The 20003-nt window shown below is 41.1% G+C and overlaps 1 protein-coding gene across 1 annotated transcript in view; it reads right to left on the bottom strand.

Annotated features, from left to right (window-relative positions):
- Positions 1-1115: 1115 nt before the first annotated feature.
- Positions 1116-20003, bottom strand: part of LOC122815972 (zinc finger protein 845-like) — a 368367-nt gene continuing 349479 nt past the window's right edge. The window contains exon 12 of the mRNA XM_044088856.1: positions 1116-3320. Coding sequence (XP_043944791.1) covers positions 1459-3320 — 1862 coding nt within the window. The 3' untranslated portion in view covers positions 1116-1458. The remainder of the gene's footprint in view (positions 3321-20003) is intronic.

Here is a 20003-nt window from a genome sequence, read left to right as displayed (position 1 = left end):
ATGTCACATAACTTCCTGTCTTGTCAGTACACAAAATGCTATAGTCACTAGACATTGTTATTTCAATAATCATTGCTTCTTTTCACCTCTTTTCCACAATTCTTTATTTTCTGTAATTCTCTGTGATTCATTTTTCAAATACTTTCCAACTACTTACAAAGTACAATGTACAGACAGTTCCCAGTGTATCAGACTTGCCATATTCCTGTGCCTATCAGTGAATCCCCTTCTCAGACATGAATACATCATAACCATACACAAGACATTCGGCTGTTTCTATGTTGGCACTACAGAGCTTCATTTGTATTGCCTATAGATTTTGTAAACAGGCACATGTGCACCCCACCCTGAACTCCCATTATTATCCTTTCATTGTTTAGTTTAACTTCACATTTCCTTACTAGTTTATTCATTAAATCTTGATAATCACATTTGTTCCAGAAGCTCTCTAGACTTGTCACTGTAACCGAGGGCTGCTCCAATATTCCTTTCTTTTCTTATGACCATAAACTTCACGCCTTGTCTTTTACTTTTCAGCACTTTTTGTTGCTACCTGTTTTCTCCACTTTTGAGTGGATTCCCACATCTACTCCCTTCTGAAATGCTTATTCTAAGCTGCACAAGAACATCACATAAGATCTGCTCTCTTTCATGGTTCAGAACCTTCACTGTGTTTGGATCTGATGATGTCAGCAAACATACATGCAGGCTCACAGCTAAATACACATTCATGTATAATGTTCATTTTCACGTCTGACTTTTAAAGTAAAACACCTGCCATAAATGGAATATTTATATGTCTTCTCTCTTGGTTAAAATTATTCAAATATATTGGACTTTTAATACTGAGACAGGAACGGACCCAGTCATACCTCTCAACCTCTTAGAGCACGAAATCTGCACAAAATCCATAAATAAAAGTGGGATAAAGGCCCAAAAATAGGGACAATTCTTTTAAATATTGCTCTTACAAACATAGAAAGCTGATGGTTTTGCATTAGCATGAATTTTCTGAAAGGTGTGAAGTCTGAAACTCAAACATCTGTCACTATTTTCTAACTTCAGTCTTTAATAATTTGCCACTAATTTACCAGAAAACCAGTTTTATGAAAAACGGACCAAAAATATGAGGCAAAAATCTGGACAGTCTGCGAAAATCTGTACAGTTGAGAGGTATGGACCCAATCCTAAGGCAGGGCATTTTTTCTGTCTTTGATATTTGCAGTGAATTTTCCCCTTAGTATTTGGATCATATTTTTAATTTATTCAGAGATAAAATACCTCTATAAAAATACTGTCACATGTGAACCATTTATAAGGGTTCTTACACTGTTAATTTCTCCAAATATTTAAGGACTGCAAAACTGTGGTAGGAACAGACACTATTCCTAATTCCAACAGTTTTTGTTTTTCATGCTAAGAAAGGTTATACTATGTGAACCCTTTCTCAGATGTGTGTCACAATGTCTTCTCTCTATTGTGTATTTTCTCATGTTTAGAAAGATACCATTTCTCTATGAATTCTTTGCCACATGAGGTACACTTGAATGGCTTCTCTCCAGTGTGTATTTTTTCATGTGCTGACAGGATACTCTTATATGAGAAACTTTTGCCACAAGTATCACACTTATATGGCCTTGGCCTCTCTGAAATGTGTATATTCTCATGTCTAACAAGTTGAGACTTCTGTGTAAAACTCTTATAACATGTAATGCATTTATATGGCCTCTCTCCAATGTGTATTTTCACATGCGTTAAAAGATTACACTTCTGTGAAAAACTCTTGCCACACATAGCACATTTATACAATTTCTCTCCAGTGTGTACTTTTTCATGTATTGAAAGGGCACACCTATACATAAAACTCTTGTCACATATAGCACATTTAAATAGATTCTGTCTGTAGTTTAATTTCTCCAAATATTTACATCGCATTTTCTTGTGTACTGAGAAGGTACTCTTATGTGTAAAAGTTTTATCACATGCAACACATTTATATGGCTTCTCTCCAGTATGTATTTTTTCATGGGCTGTGTAAGTACTTCTGTGCATAAAACTTTTTTTACACACTTCACATTTATACTTCTTTTCTCCAACATGTAGCTTTTTATGGATCGAAAGTGTACTCTTCTGTGTAAAACTCTTGCCACATGTGACACATTTAAAGGATTTCTCTCCAGTGTGTATTTTTTCATGAGATAAGAGGGTAGTCCTGTGTGCAAAATATTTGTCACATGTATTGCATTTATACAGTTTTGCCCCAGTGTGTATTCTCTCGTGAACTAAGAGGGTACTCTTGTGAGTAAAACTTCTCTCACAAGTAGTACATTTGTAAGCCTTCTCTCCGCTATGTATTTTCTCATGTTTAGAAAGATCGCACTTCTGAATAAAAGTTTTTCCACACGTGTCACACCTGAACGGCTTCTCTCCAGTGTGCATTTTCTCATGAAGTAACAGGATACTCTTATTGGAAAACCTCTTGTCACAAGTCTCACATTTATATGGCCTCTGTGCCATGTGTATTGTCTCATGAGTAGTGAGATGAGACTTTTTTGTAAAGCTCTTGTAACATATATCACATTTGTATGGTCTCTCTCCAATATGAAGTTTCTCGTGAGCTGAAAGGCTACACTTCTGTGCAAAACTTTTGCCGCACACAGCACATTTATACGTCTTCTCTCCTGTGTGTATTTTCTCATGTCTGAGGAATGTACTCTTGTGCATAAAACATCTACCACAAACAGCACATTTAAATGGAGTTTCTTTCTGGTTTAACTTTCTCAAACGTTTACAGTATATTTTCTCATGTACTGAGAGTTCACTTGGGTACACAAAACTTTTGTCACATGCTGCACATTTATACGGCCTCTCTCCACTGTGTATTTTCTCATGTTTGAATAATGTACTCTTCTGGCTAAAACTCCTGCCACATTTATCACATTTATATGGTTTATCACCAGTGTGAGTTTTTTCATGTTTTGAGAGCCGACACTTTAATATAAAGCTTTTGTCACACATTGCACATTTATACGGCTTCTCTCCTGTATGTAGTTTTACATGATAAGCTAAGTTTTCCTTCCTTGTAAAAGACTTAGCACAGGTGGTACATGAAAAGAGTTTCTCTCCATTGTGCATTCCCTGATGACTTTTTAAAACAGATTTAAATACAAAACTTGCATCACATGTGTCATTTTTATATGGTTTATTTTCATTTTGTCCTTGCAGCTTGTCTTTAAAGTCATTCTCAGACTTAGGATTCAGAGTACTGAGTGCTGATGATTGCGGACTTTGAAAGTTGCTGGGTTTCAGATACCTGTTAACTAAAAGAGCAAAAGATTAAAATAAAGAAATGTACACGTGGATTTCATCGTGTGAATTCTGTATAAACACAACATTATAAACATATTTTATTTAACTAAAGAAATGTACACGTGGATTTCATTGTGCGAATTCTGTATAAACACAACATTATAAACATGTTTTATTTAACTAAAGAAATGTACACGTGGATTTCATCGTGCGAATTCTGTATAAACACAACATTATAAACATGTTTTATTTAACTAAAGAAATGTACACGTGGATTTCATCGTGCGAATTCTGTATAAACACAACATTATAAACATGTTTTATTTAACTAAAGAAATGTATGCGTGGATTTCATCGTGCGAATTCTGTATAAACACAACATTATAAACATATTTTATTTAACTAAAGAAATGTATGCGTGGATTTCATCGTGCGAATTCTGTATAAACACAACATTATAAACATATTTTATTTAACTAAAGAAATGTATGCGTGGATTTCATCGTGCGAATTCTGTATAAACACAACATTATAAACATGTTTTATTTAACTAAAGAAATGTATGCATGGATTTCATTGTGCGAATTCTGTATAAACACAAAATTATAAACATTTTTATTTAACTAAAGAAATGTACACGTGGATTTCATCGTGCGAATTCTGTATAAACACAACATTATAAACATATTTATTTAACTAAAGAAATGTATGCATGGATTTCATTGTGTGAATTCTGTATAAACACAAAATTATAAACATGTTTTCCTTTAACATTAAAAACGAATGAAAATTTCTCCACATCTGTATAATAATCTTGGTTTATACTTATGTACGCACATATTTATATTGTTTTCTAATGCTGTACTGGAATATTTGCCATAATGCTCAGGCTGTGACTGAAAAGGTAAAAGTGATCATTCTACTTAAGTAGTTATCAAAAAATGAATAAACAAAATAAATATATGGTTTTATTCATGAACACAGTTAACTCTTTGGTGTTTTGACTATGTCACCCTGAGACTTTTTGTGCATGCTAATTTCTCATTAATCAGTTCTGATGCATTTACTTTAAAGATGCCCATCACATTATCCACCATACAATTCATTCTTCTCACTGTCCACTCCTTGACAGCTGCTGTTTCTGCATTTCCCACCACTAGCCACGGATCACAGTTTCCACATACACTTCAGGTTCACCACAAACCCATTATCTCTCACGTCACTTCCTATTTAAAAATGCACTTCCAGGTGTGTTCACTAATAATGAAGGCTGTTATGTTGTTGTTGTTGTTGTTGTCTTTCGGCTTTTAGTGCAAAACAAAGCTTTATGGTTTGTATTTCAGAAAGAGCCATTTATACTTCCTGTGTATTCACTTTCATTGACTTAGAGCAGATAAAAGAAGTGGCACAGAATACCAATGGCCGCATGTCTCACTGGAGTAGCTGGCAGTGCAAGCTGCACAGTCGGCCATCTGTAGGATGTGGTGTCATCCCATCTGTGGGTGGTATTCTGCATCTCTGGGCATAGAGTTCAAGACTAGAAAGGCCACAACTTCCACCTAGGAGCTACAAGGGCTACCACTGCTGTCCAGAGGATGGCAAGAAACTGAAGGCAGGCCACACTGGGCACCATAAGGCTGAAGGCAGTGGGACAGGGGTACATCCATCCAGATTATACCACCACAATTCTTATGCTATACTGGCACAGACTGGTTATGGCATGGAGACACCAAAAGGGGGGGAGATAAGAATGATGCTGTAGACTTCCACAGACAAAATATATAAGAGGGTGACATGGGACACCAAAACAGAAGTGAACCCCTTCTGAAAGGGATCCCATTTCATGAGGACATAGCACAAGTGTGGGAAGGGGGGGTCAGGGAGGTTAGGTTCCTGGCTAGTGGCAGGGTTGAAAGGAATACATAGTAAATCTCTTAGACCAAAGAAACAGCCACCATTAAAAGGAAATAAAAAATGGTGGGATCTCATAAGGAAGCATCTCAAGCCATAGAAGAGAAAATGTGTAACCGTCTACTCTCTGCTGCATTGTGCTGAACCAAGCTGAAAGGGAGGAGGAGGAAATATCCTCCTAAATGCAAAATGGTTGATCTCTGAAGTACTGCATGTCTGGAAGACTCTAATCAGGCACAACTTGTAACTCTGCAGCTCCAGCAGAAGGCTGAAGGGCAAGCTCAGGGCATCCAATAAATGTTGACTTTCCCAAGGAAGTAAACTGTAAAGAGGATGACACCCTTGTCTATAAACCACCTGTCAGACAAGCATTAACTCCCTAAACAACTGTGTATGACCACATAATCCCATACAATTAGATACCACTGTACCCCCTTGCTTGTTAGAGTACTTCATGAAGAACCTGATGTCTGACTAAAAGAAGAGATGCACTGGAAGCAATTTTGTCTCTAAGTTAGTTGGGAGAGAAGAATTACTCTTAGCTCCAACTACCTGTTGTGCAATCCTCTCCTTGGGTGCACAAAACACTAAGCTCCCAAGTCTGCAAGCAAAGCACCTGTCAATAAAAATCAGTGACAAACTTACAAGGAGGGAAGACCCATCAGAAGATTTAGAGGGAATTTTCCGTTTAGAAACTGGCAAAAAAAAGGTTATGGCACCAAAAATAGATCTGCAAGTCTGTAGTGCCTGTGAAATTAATGACTCCTCAAAGTCCATTGCAATACCTCCATTCTCAAGAATACAAATGGCACCATGAACACGGTGGTATCGACCTTCGATCGCTCATGACAAGCAGTAGAGTGACAGTTTTTTTCTTGCCTTTTTTTCTGATGGGGATCTCTTTCTTCAACTTGAGCTGAAGGCTTTTTACCCCAAGGATCTCAACTAAGGCTGGATGTGCACTAACAATAGGCATTGCCCAGGGAACCAAACAAGGTCAGTACAGCTCTGTATAATACTGCCTTACGGATCTGACCCTTAGCGGCTTTTCAGGAAAAGTTGAAGTTTATATTAATGAGTAAAACAAATAATACTGCTAATTGAATTCTGTATGTTAATTAGAAAATTACAATTATAAGCATTTCTCAGCAGAACGTAAAAACTTTGGGAACCTTCTCATGTTTCAGTATATATTAATGTTCTTTTTATTTATTTATTCAGAGTTGATTATGGGGAAAGTTGGACTGGGTAGAAGCCCATTTTCAGTGGATGCCCGGAGAAAGGCTCCATATTTATATAATGATTTTGTTCATGATATAAGCTATTTTTGAAGATGTTAAATTAGTGTTACCAAGTTATGATAGAAAAACGTGTCCATGTCTTTATTATGTTATAAATATGCACATTACAACATGCATTTGGAGCCTTTCTCCCCAAGCCTCCACTGAAAATTGGCTTTGTTCCAAGTCAGACTTTCATGGTTAACAAATGTTAAATAAAATAAATAATATAAATAAATTAAAATAATGGAAAACATACACAGCACCTGTACATATCATAATAAATATAATTTGGACAAAGAAGAATGGAATGACTTAAAAGAATTACAAACGAAAAAAGATGAAAACTGTTGTTTAACCATCTGACAAAATTCATAATATTGTGTTCATGACAAAAGAACAGCACTAAAACATGTTTAAAACTTTTAGCAGTGCAGGAAAAAACACACAGTTGCTCTTGAACAAGCTGTGTGTGACAGTGAAAGCAGTTCTAAAACTACTGACATTTAAATAGTCAACAAATGCCTTAAAGTGAGAGATACTTGCCCTGGCACAAAAGGCAACAGTCATCCAGATAAAGTCTGCTCAAAGCGTTCGACATTTCAATAAGGGGTTGGAAAAAAAAATACATATATTTTAAATTTCAAATAATGGTTTCATCATATATACGTTATTTCTGCTGCCTTTTCTGATTCCATTTATTCATAAATGAATGGATGGATTGGGATGGTGGCTTAATGGTTAAGGTGTTTTGCCTTACAAACACAAGGTGCAGGGTTTGAGTCTCACAAAGGATAATTGGCTAGGCTTAAAATGGCTCACAAGGGCAGTTAGCTTAGTACTAATCTATGAACCTAAAGATTCAAAAAATCTACAACTAAATGATTTAACATCCAAGATGGTTTATAACTGATGAGCTTGTACACACACGTCAGATATATTTTTTTGTTTACAGTTTGATGACCAGTTTACTCCCATAAGGCCACTAGACTCTTTTCCAAAGTGATACTCGTACCGACTAGGGGGCAAACGAACTTCTCTTACTCAGATCTTATGTATTTGTACTGACGCAAACGCAGTGATCCATTTAAGGCATTCCTTTTGTTTGTGTGCTTATTAAAGTTGGTTTTGCTATCTGGTGAACCCTCCAGTGCCTTATTCCTTGGTTATAGTTTAAATCTTCCTTGAAATACTGCCACCTCGGGTAGATGGGGCCTCAGTTTAGCACCTTATCCAATGGACATATTACACACAGTATTACCTTATGAGAACTTTACAAATGACCATACAGCTGAAGTAAGATGAATTTCCATCTTAATCTGTAAAACAGGTACTTAAATGTTAAAATGCATCAACGTCTTTGTTAGAATGATACATCTACTGCTACTGAATGTATGAGTGGTGTGGAGTGCTTCTCTTTGTTAGAATGATACATCTACTGCTTCTGAATGTATGAGTGGTGTGGAGTGCTTCTCTTTGTTAGAATGATACATCTACTGCTTCTGAATGTATGAGTAATGTGGAGTGCTTCTCTTTGTTAGAATGATACATCTACTGCTACTGAATGTATGAGTAATGTGGAGTGCTTCTCTTTGTTAGAATGATACATCTATTGCTACTGAATGTATGAGTAGTGTGGAGTGCTTCTCCGTTAGAATGATGCATCTGCTTCTACTGAATGTATGAGTAATGTGGAGTGCTTCTCTGTGACTCTCCACTGAAAAAGGCCTTTTCTCATTCAGATCTTTCTGCTAAAGATGGGAAGACCTGGTTGATAGTCACTATCTCTATCCAACAGCAGTATGGTCACTTCAATGACACAGTGGCCTCCAGGGCAATGAGGATTTATACCTCATGTCTGTACAGTATTTAGATGCATTACTGACTGACTTTCACTTACTACCCAAGGCTATAATATCAGTGGTGTTGTATTCCCCCTGATCAGAAGGTTGTAACCTTAAATATATGAATATCGTTAAATGAAAGCCTTGTTACTTGACTCTCTGTTACTGAGGGTACAACATCAGATGCATGTACAACACTCAGACTGAGAATCATTTGTTTTCTGGCTTCCTGTCACTATCCAGGGCATTATTTCACTGGTGTTGTATCCCATGACCTGAGGGTGTAACCTTGCATATATGTACATCCTTTACTTGCAAACCACTAGCCTTCAAAGGTATTATGGGGTATATCCCTTAAGTTCACAAGTTTGTGTATAGTTGTTAAACATGTGGCCCAGGACAGCACTGAGGAATCTAACACAACGTTCCAACATCTCCAAAGCACTGTCTGGTTAAGTAACTTGTTCTGATTCATTCTGTATGTAAATGTGAGGAATCTAACACAACGTTCCAACATCTCCAAAGCACTGTCTGGTTAAGTAACTTGTTCAGATTCATTCTGTATGTAAATGTGAGGAATCTAACACAGCGTTCCAACATCTCCAAAGCGCTATCTGGTTAAGTAACTTGTTCAGATTCATTCTGTATGTAAATGTGAGGAATCTAACACAGCGTTCCAACATCTCCAAAGCACTGTCTGGTTAAGTAACTTGTTCAGATTCATTCTGTATGTAAATGTGAGGAATCTAACACAACGTTCCAACATCTCCAAAGCGCTGTCTGGTTAAGTAACTTGTTCAGATTCATTCTGTATGTAAATGTGAGGAATATAACACAATGTTCCAACATCTCCAAAGCGCTATCTGGTTAAGTAACTTGTTCAGATTCATTCAGTATGTAAATGTGAGGAATCTAACACAACGTTCCAACATCTCCAAAGCGCTGTCTTTTTAAGTAACTTGTTCAGATTCATTCTGTATGTAAATGTGAGGAATCTAACACAACGTTCCAACATCTCCAAAGCACTGTCTGGTTAAGTAACTTGTTCAGATTCATTCTGTATGTAAATGTGAGGAATATAACACAATGTTCCAACATCTCCAAAGCGCTATCTGGTTAAGTAACTTGTTCCGATTCATTCTGTATGTAAATGTGAGGAATCTAACACAACGTTCCAACATCTCCAAAGCGCTGTCTGGTTAAGTAACTTGTTCCGATTCATTCTGTATGTAAATGTGAGGAATCTAACACAAAGTTCCAACATCTCCAAAGCGCTGTCTGGTTAAGTAACTTGTTCAGATTCATTCTGTATGTAAATGTGAGGAATCTAACACAACGTTCCAACATCTCCAAAGCGCTGTCTGGTTAAGTAACTTGTTCAGATTCATTCTGTTTGTAAATGTGAGGAATCTAACACAACGTTCCAACATCTCCAAAGCGCTGTCTGGTTAAGTAACTTGTTCAGATTCATTCTGTATGTAAATGTGAGGAATCTAACACAACGTTCCAACATCTCCAAAGCGCTGTCTGGTTAAGTAACTTGTTCAGTTTCATTCTGTATGTAAATGTGTGGAATCTAACACAACGTTCCAACATCTCCAAAGCGCTGTCTGGTTAAGTAACTTGTTCAGATTCATTCTGTATGTAAATGTGAGGAATCTAACACAACTTTCCAACATCTCCAAAGCGCTGCCTGGTTAAGTAACTTGTTCCGATTCATTCTGTATGTAAATGTGAGGAATCTAACACAACGTTCCAACATCTCCAAAGCGCTGTCTGGTTAAGTAACTTGTTCCAATTCATTCTGTATGTAAATGTGAGGAATCTAACACAACGTTCCAACATCTCCAAAGCACTGTCTGGTTAAGTAACTTGTTCCGATTCATTCTGTATGTAAATGTGAGGAATCTAACACAATGTTCCAACATCTCCAAAGTGCTGTCTGGTTAAGTAACTTGTTCTGATTCATTCTGTATGTATATGTGAGGAATCTAACACAACGTTCCAACATCTCCAAAGCACTGTCTGGTTAAGTAACTTGTTCCGATTCATTCTGTATGTAAATGTGAGGAATCTAACACAACGTTCCAACATCTCCAAAGCGCTGTCTGGTTAAGTAACTTGTTCCAATTCATTCTGTATGTAAATGTGAGGAATCTAACACAACGTTCCAACATCTCCAAAGCACTGTCTGGTTAAGTAACTTGTTCCGATTCATTCTGTATGTAAATGTGAGGAATCTAACACAATGTTCCAACATCTCCAAAGCGCTGTCTGGTTAAGTAACTTGTTCCGATTCATTCTGTATGTATATGTGAGGAATCTAACACAACGTTCCAACATCTCCAAAGCACTGTCTGGTTAAGTAACTTGTTCCGATTCATTCTGTATGTAAATGTGAGGAATCTAACACAACGTTCCAACATCTCCAAAGCGCTGTCTGGTTAAGTTACTTTTTTCCGATTCATTCTGCATGTAAATGTGAGGAATCTAACACAACGTTCCAACATCTCCAAAGCGCTGTCTGGTTAAGTAACTTGTTCAGATTCATTCTGTATGTAAATGTGAGGAATCTAACACAACGTTCCAACATCTCCAAAGTGCTGTCTGGTTAAGTAACCTGTTCAGATTCATTCTGTATGTAAATGTGAGGAATCTAACACAACGTTCCAACATCTCCAAAGCGCTGTCTTTTTAAGTAACTTGTTCAGATTCATTTTGTATGTAAATGTGAGGAAGCTAACACAACGTTCCAACATCTCCAAAGTGCTGTCTGGTTAAGTAACTTGTTCAGATTCATTCTGTATGTAAATGTGAGGAATCTAACACAACGTTCCAACATCTCCAAAGCGCTGTCTGGTTAAGTAACTTGTTCAGATTCATTCTGTATGTAAATGTGAGGAATCTAACACAACGTTCCAACATCTCCAAAGCGCTGTCTGGTTAAGTAACTTGTTCAGATTCATTCTGTATGTAAATGTGAGGAATCTAACACAACGTTCCAACATCTCCAAAGCGCTGTCTGGTTAAGTAACTTGTTCAGATTCATTCTGTATGTAAATGTGAGGAATCTAACACAATGTTCCAACATCTCCAAAGCGCTGTCTGGTTAAGTAACTTGTTCAGATTCATTCTGTATGTAAATGTGAGGAATGTAACACAACGTTCCAACATCTCCAAAGCACTGTCTGGTTAAGTAACTTGTTCAGATTCATTCTGTATGTAAATGTGAGGAATCTAACACAACGTTCCAACATCTCCAAAGCGCTGTCTCGTTAAGTAACTTGTTCAGATTCATTCTGTATGTAAATGTGAGGAATCTAACACAACGTTTCAACATCTCCAAAGCGCTCTCTGGTTAAGTAACTTGTTCCGATTCATTCTGTATGTAAATGTGAGGAATCTAACACAACGTTCCAACATCTCCAAAGCACTGTCTGGTTAAGTAACTTGTTCAGATTCATTCTGTATGTAAATGGAGGCTGAGAGAATCAAACCCTGGACTTCATGAAGCATATAATTAACAGCTTGTAGTCTTACTCCTCTACACTAAAATCCAGACAAAATGACACCACTCCACAGCGGACATGATCCCATAATCCCTGACTTAGGAGGTCACATGCCTATCAACCTGCAGACATCAAAAATCTAGACAAAGACACTCGACAAGTAGACATATCTGGCTAAAAATCTGGAAAATTACACACCTAACAGTGTATCTCCTCCCACTCCCCAAACACTCATGGGATACCACCTTCTAGGAACTCACTTTTAAAAAGCAGAAGTAACAAACTAATGCAAAATATAATCATGCTGTACATTGGTTCACTTAAAATCAATGCTTAGCAACATAACTCAAACCACACAAACCATTAAACGAATATATAAATCCACTGTCCTCTTACAGTTTCCCCTGATTAAGGCTTCACTAAACTCAATGGATGTGGGACAGAAAGAATTCAATGGCTAAGCATCACACAAATGGCATTAAGAAGACAATCAAGCCAGGCTTTCCTCCATCACTGACATCATAAACCATTTTCCACACCTCTTTATCAGTGCACAAGGTTTACCAAAATGTCCAGTGAGCATGCTAACATTATGGCCCTCAACCAGCTGCTAAACGTGTTTCTTACCCCGTATGTAAGAAGGCTTTCCTCAAGACCTAGTACGCATGGCCAACACCTCATTCTTTTCTCTGTTCACCAGCATATGCTTATTTATTTGTCCTTTATACCCAGTGACCTCACTATACCATCACCGAGGACACTTCTAGACTTCTCACCATGCTAAATCACTGTCAGTGTTAGCCGAATCCTCCACCATCCTTGTGCAACATTAAATCTAACTTTACTCCAGCCCTGCTTGTCAGTTTGTACCTCCAAAATGCAGATTTGTGCATAAAGGCACTACCATGCGAAGACAATGAAAAATGGAAAGAAGTGGAAAAAAATGAAGGAAAAACCCATCTTCTAGCACAAAATGTACATCCCCTCCTCACAAGTGCACACTAAGGACATTCTGTAACCCCTGGTTAGTTTGACAAAAAATGTACTGACTTACAGTAGACACTTGAAGTAAAAAACAAGTACCGAACCAACACGGCTGGGAAAAAACCTCTATAACAGTCAACATTGTTATGTGTCTACATACTAGGACAAGCTTCATTTTCTATGGCAGTACTTACCAAGATTACTGACTCTCCAATGAGGCAATAATAAGCTAGCCAACCTGAGTTCTTCTTATCATACAAGACACTAAGGGGTTTCTTGTAAGTACTAAAAAGAAGCAATCAGAAAAACAGCACAGACTCACCTCCGACATTCTAATCTCAAATAAAGACATTTAGAAATACTTAACCAGAGTTCATATCGGCACTAATGATAAAGTCGTAATAAAAACGCATGCAGAGCAACACCACTCCTTCAACCTAACTGCAGGGTGTAAGTATGTATGTATGTACAGACAGCCACTGCCTCACATCGTGTACCCCCACAATGCACCACTGCCTCACTGATGTGCTAATGGGAACCCAAAGAGAACATACGCAAGTCATTTTCCCTTTTAATGTAGGGAGTGCTAGTATCGAAACATCATTTACAGAAGCAACCTGCCATGAACATCAGCAGCTACATGACTTGAAAAAAATATCTATATTCTTGAGTGATATAGCACATTGAACTAAATCTCTCACCTTTTCAAAAGATTTAGACAGGTTCCTGTGAGCCACTTCTACTGGACTACCCGTTTCTGTGAACTCTGGGGGAAGCCCAAGCATCGCATGCTTCACAGAGGCAACAGACACCATTGCAGTGAATTAGGGTATCTCATGAATGGAATTAGAAAGGCAGCAGTGGTATGCAGACTGCACTGGTACATCAAGCACATGCTTACATGATTTATGTAACTGTCTCATCAAATGCTGCCAATATAAGACACAAATTGCTTCACTTAAATTTACAAATATTAATATGATTTAATTCCCCCTGCTGCACTGACATAAATATATTGACATGTGACTTTAATATAGCAGTAATAAAACAAAACAAAATCCACAAACTTGGCTCAAAAAAGCAGGCAGGGTTTTCACAATATATTCACATAGCATAACCAGACAGCTGACATGAATATCTTTTAGTTCAAACAGATTCTATTTTCATAATAATGGATGAAGTCATTCTGTGTAATCTAGAACATATTCATCAATAAGTAGCAATAACTTGTTTTCACAGGGAAAATGAAACGCTTTTAGAATAGACCATACTAAAGTAAGTTTCACAGATGCATAAAGGAAACAGAGTGAAGGGCTTATGATAGGCAGCCAGGGCTCAGGTCTCGGTCATCTCAGTACATTTTCTCCTAAGAAGATACATCATAACCTAACTAGTTTAATTACAGTTTGCAATTTTTCCATTAATTCAACATAGTAAATCTCTTTTTCTATTCCAAACCTAACAAGAGGAGATTATTAGTGAAAAGTCAGGAGTCCAGTAATGCAGCTTCTGCCCGTGACTCTGTTCTAAAACTGTGACTTGCTATTGTCTGGATCCTGTCTGAGATAAACACTAAAGGAGTTCAGAATGATTATAAGTTCATTGCTATGGCCAGTCAAGCAGCTATATTAATTTAATTAAAAAAAAAAACTTTCCTCAGCTCAACTGCACAGAGTGAGAGGAACTGCTCTGTCGTCAGCCTCTACTCCAACTCTAGTCCTTGCTTGTTTTTCTACTTAAAACTGTTTTGCTCATCTTGATAAACAGCAAGTTAAGATGAACACTTACCCTCTCACTTTACTTACCCCTACACCTTGAATACAGTGACAATCGTGATGACAATGATGTTATCATATGCTGCAAAAGTATGGTGAGGGCAGGAGGACTAAACTTTGGAAATCATCACCAAAATGAGCTAATTCCAATTTAGGGTTACTCTGTCATTCTAAATTAAAATTAGGTATTTTCCCGCAAATACTGGAGAGGTATGGGGAAGGCAATGCCTATTACCCACTGTAGACCTCTGACTGTTTACACCCCACAGCTCCGGATGTTCCCTGCTCCCATATGCTGCTTATTTCTTGGTGTTCACTTCTCCTGTGGGGAAGGCAATGCCTATAATACACTGTGGACCTCTGACTGTTTAGCCCCACAGCTCTGGATGCTCCCTGCTCCCATATGCTGCTAATTTCTTGATGTTTACTTCTCCTGCAGGGAAGGCAATGCCTATCCACTGTGGACCTCTGACGGTTTAGACCCCACAGCTCCAGATGTTCCCAGCTCCCATATGCTGCTTATTTCTTGGTGTTCACTTCTCCTGTGGTGAAGGCAATGCCTATCCACTGTGGACCTCTGAATGTTTAGACCCCACAGCTCAGGATGTTCCCTGCTCCCATATGCTGCCTATTTCTTGGTGTTCACAACTCCTGTGAGGAAGGCAATGCCTATCCACTGTGGACATCTGACTGTTAGACCCCACAGCTCCGGATCTTCCCTGCTCCCATATGCTGCCTATTTCTTGGTGTTCACTTCTCCTGTGGGGAAGGCAATGCCTATCCACTGTGGACCTCTGACTGTTTAGACCCCACAGCTCCGGATTTTCCCTGCTCCCATATGCTGTTTATTTCTTGGTGTTTAATTCTCCTGTGCAGAAGGCAATGCCTATCCACTAGGGACCTCTGACTGTTTAGACCCCACAGTTCAGGATGTTCCTTGCTCCCATATGCTGCCTATTTCTTGGTGTTCACTTCTCCTGTGGAGAAGGCAATGCCTACCCGCTGTGGATCTCTGACTGTTTAGACCCCACAGCTCCAGATGTTCCCTGCTCTCATATGCTGCTTATTTCTTGGTATTCACTTCTCCTGTGGGGAAGGCAATCCCTATCCACTGTGGACCTCTGACTGTTTAGATCCCACAGCTCCGGATGTTCCCTGCTCCCATATGCTGCCTATTTCTTGGTGTTTACTTCTCCTGTGGGGAAGGCAATGCCTATCCACTGTGGACCTCTGACTGTTAGACCCCACAGCTCCGGATGTTCCCTGCTCCCATATGCTCTTATTTCTTGGTGTTGACTTCACCTGTGGGGAAGGCAATGCCTATCCACTGTGGACCTCGGACTATTTAGACCACACAGCTCAGGATGTTCCGTGCTCCCATATGCTGCCTATTTCGTGGTGTTCACTTCTCCTGTGGGGAAGGCAATGCCTATCCACTGTGGACCTCCAACTGTCAGACCCCACAGCTCCGGATCTTCCCTGCTCCCATATGCTGCCTATTTCTTGGTGTTCACTTCTCTTGTGGGGATGGCACTGCCTATCCACTCTGGACCTCTGACTGTTTAGACCCCACAGCTCCGGATGTTCCCTGCTCCCATATGCTGCTTATTTCTTGGTGTTTACTCCTCCTGTGGGGAAGGCAATGCCTATCCACTATGGACCTCTTACTGTTAAACCCCACAGCCCCGGATGTTCCCTGCTCCCATATGCTGCTTATTTCTTGGTGTTTACTTCTCCTGTGCAGAAGGCAATGTCTATCCACTAAGGACCTCTGACTGTTTAGACCCCACAGCTCAGGATGTTCTCTGCTCCCATATGCTGCCTATTTCTTGGTGTTCACTTCTCCTGTGGGGAAGGCTATGCCTATCCACTGTGGACCTCTGAATGTTTAGACCCCACAGCTCTGGATGTTCCGACCCAACAGCTCTGGATGTTCCCTGCTCCCATAAGCTGCCTATTTCTTGGTGTTTACTTCTCCTGTGGGGAAGGCAATGCCTATCCACTGTGGACCTCTGACTGTTTAGACCCCACAGCTCAGGATGTTCCCTGCTCCCATATGCCGCCTATTTCTTGGTGTTCACTTCTCCTGTGGTGAAGGATGTTCCCTGCTTCCATATGCTGCTTATTTCTTGGAGTTTACTCCTCCTGTGGGGAAGGCAATGCCTATCCACTGTGGACCTTTGACTGTTTAGACCCCACAGCTAAGGGTGTTCCCTGCTCTCATATGCTGCCTATTTTTTGGTGTTTACTTCTCCTGTGGATAAGGCAATGCCTATCCATTCTGGACATCTGACTGTTTAGACCCACAGCTCCGAATGTTCCCTGCTCCCATATGCTGCCTATTTTTTGGTGTTTACTTCTCCTGTGGGGAAGGCAATGCCTATCCACTCTGGACCTCTGACTGTTAGACTCCACAACTCCGGATGTTCCCTGCTCCCATATGCTGCCAATTTCTTGGTGTTTACTTCTCCTGTGGGGAAGGCAATGCCTATTATCCACTGTGGACCTCTGAAGGTTACAGCCCACAGCTCCGGATGTTCCCTGCTCTCATATGCTCTTAGTTCTTGGTGTTTACTTCTCCTATGGGGAAGGCAATGCCTATCAGCTGTGGACCTTGGACTATTTAGACCACACAGCTCAAGATGTTCCGTGCTCCCATATGCTGCCTATTTCTAGGTGTTTACTTCTCCTGTGGGGAAGGCAATGCCTATCCACTGTGGACTTCTGACTGTTTAGACCCCACAGTTCAGGATGTTCCCTGCTCCCATATGCTGCTTATTTCTTGGTGTTGACTTCTCCTGTGGGGAAGGCAATGCCTATCCACTGTGGATCTCTGACTGTTTAGACCCCACAGCTAAAGGTGTTCCCTGCTCCCATATGCTGCCTATTTTTTGGTGTTTACTTCTCCTGTGGAGAAGGCAATGCCTATCCATTCTGGACATCTGACTGTTTAGATCCCACAGCTCCACATGTTCTCTGCTCCCATATGCTGCCTATTTCTTGGTGTTTACTTCTCCTGTAGGGAAGGCAATGCCTATCCACTGTGGACCTCTGACTGTTTAGACCTCAGAGCTTTGCATGTTCCCTGCTCCCATATGATCTTATTTCTTGGTATTTACTTCTCCTGTGGGGAAGGCAATGCCTATCCACTCTGGACCTCTGACTGTTAGACCCCACAACTCTGGATGTTCCCTGCTCCCATATGCTGCCTATTTCTTGGTGTTTACTTCTCCTGTGGGGAAGGCAATGCCTATCATCCACTGTGGACCTCTGAAGGTTTACACCCCACAGCTCCGGATGTTCCCTGCTCCCGTATGCTCTTATTTCTTGGTGTTTACTTCTCCTGTGGGGAAGGCAATGCCTATCCACTGTGGACCTCGGACTATTTAGACCACACAGCTCAAGATGTTCCGTGCTCCCATATGCTGCCTATTTCTTGGTGTTTACTTCTCCTGTGGGGAAGGCAATGCCTATCCACTGTGGACCTCTGACTGTTTAGACCCCACAGTTCAGGATGTTCCCTGCTCCCATATGCTGCTTATTTCTTGGTGATGACTTCTCCTGTGGGGAAGGCAATGCCTATCCACTGTGGACCTCTGACTATTTAGACCCCACAGCTCCGGATGTTCCCTGCTCCCATATGCTGCCTATTTCTTGGTGTTCACTTCTCCTGTGGGGAAGGCAATGCCTATCCACTGTGGACCACTGAAGGTTACACGCCACAGCTCCGGATGTTCCCTGCTCCCATATGTTATTTCTTGGTGTTTACTTCTCCTGGGGGGGTGCCCCCATTGGCCCCTTATTTTGCCCCCCCTCGGTGGCTCCCTATCCCTTTTCTTTTGTTTACCCCGTGGGGGGGCTGCCCCCATGTGGATCTTTTTTAACCCCCGTGAGCCCTGCCTATCTGATTTTTTGGTGTTTTTTCCCCGTGGGGGTCCTTCCCTTGGCCTTCTGTTTAACCCCCAAGGGGTGTCCCCCTTCCCCTTGGCCTTTTTTGGTGTTTAACCCCCGTGGGGGGGCCCTGCCCCCCATGTGGATCTGGTGTTTAACCCCAGCCCGGGTGCCCCCTTCCAATTTTGCCTTTCTTTTTTACCCCCTGGGGGGGTTCCTTCCCTTGGCCCCTTTCCCTTTTAAAGGGTTTTTTCCCCGTAAGGGTGCCTATTTTTTGGGGGACCTTTTCCCGTGGGGGGGCAATGCCTTCCCTTGGCCTTCTGTTTAACCCCCGTGGAAGGCCCTGCCCCCATCCCTTCTTGGTGTTTACCCCTGTGGAAAGGATGCCTTCCCTTGGCCTCATTTTTGGGCACTATTTCCTGTAATGCTGCCTATTTTTTGGGGGACCTTTTCCCGTGGGAACAAGCCTTCCCTGTCCTTGCTTTAACCCCCTTTTATTTTCCCCGAAGGGTGCCTTTTTTCCCTTTGGGACCTCTCCCGTTTAAGGAACCCCCCCACGTGGCCCTGCTTTAACCCCAACCCCGGGTTTTCCCTGTAAGCTGCCTATTCCTGTGTTACCTTTTCTGTTTAAGAAGCCTTCCCTTCCCCCTGCTTTTACCCCGGTGGTTTTTCCCTGTAAGGGTGCCTTATTTCTTGGTTTACTTCTCCCCGGGGGGGAATCCTTCCCTTGGCCTTATTTTTGGGACCTCCGTGGGCCGCTCCCTATCCCTATTTTTGTTTACCCCTGGGAAAGGATCCCCTTTCCCCTGTGGATTTTTGGTGTTTAACCCGAAGGATGCTCCCCATTGGCCTTTTTTGGTGTTTAACCCCCGGGGGGGAATCCTTCCCTTGCCCCAACCCCCGGTGTTCCCCCTCCCAAGCTGCCTATTTCCCTTGGGGGACCTTTTCCCGTGGGGGCCCCAAGCCTTTCCCTGTTCCCTTCCCTTTTTCCCCAATTTTTGGTGTTTCTCTCCAAGCTGCCTATTTCTGGGGGACCTTTTCCCGTGGAACCCCAAGCCTTTCCCCGTGGCCCTGCTTTTAGCCAATTTTGGTGTTTCCCCCTCCCTTGGCCAATTTTTTTTGTACTTTTCCTGTTGGAAGGCAAGGTTCCCTGTCCCCCTTTCTTTTCCCCCCCCTTGGTGTTCCCTCTCCCTTTTGCTGCCTATTTCCCTTGGGGGACCCCGGGGAAGGATTCCTTCCCTTGGCCCCTTATTTTTGGGCACACTCGGAGGTCCTTCCCATTGGCCTTTTCTTGTTTACCCCCGTGGGAAGGTTCCTTCCATGTGGCCTTTCTGTGACCCGTGGAGCATGCCATCCCGGGCCTGGTGTTTAACCCCAAGCCTGGTTCCCTTCCCCTGCTACGTGTTTCCCTGTAAGGGTGCCTATCCCCGGGGCCTCTCTGTTTGAAATTTTTTCCCTGTAATTCTGCCCTTTTTTGGGCCTTTCCCGGGGGGGCTGCCC

This window comes from Protopterus annectens, chromosome 11.part0 (assembly GCF_019279795.1).
Source record: "Protopterus annectens isolate FY-2018-M chromosome 11.part0, PAN1.0, whole genome shotgun sequence".
Classification (NCBI taxonomy): domain Eukaryota; kingdom Metazoa; phylum Chordata; order Ceratodontiformes; family Protopteridae; genus Protopterus; species Protopterus annectens.
This window is presented reverse-complemented; position numbering and strand designations above follow the sequence as displayed.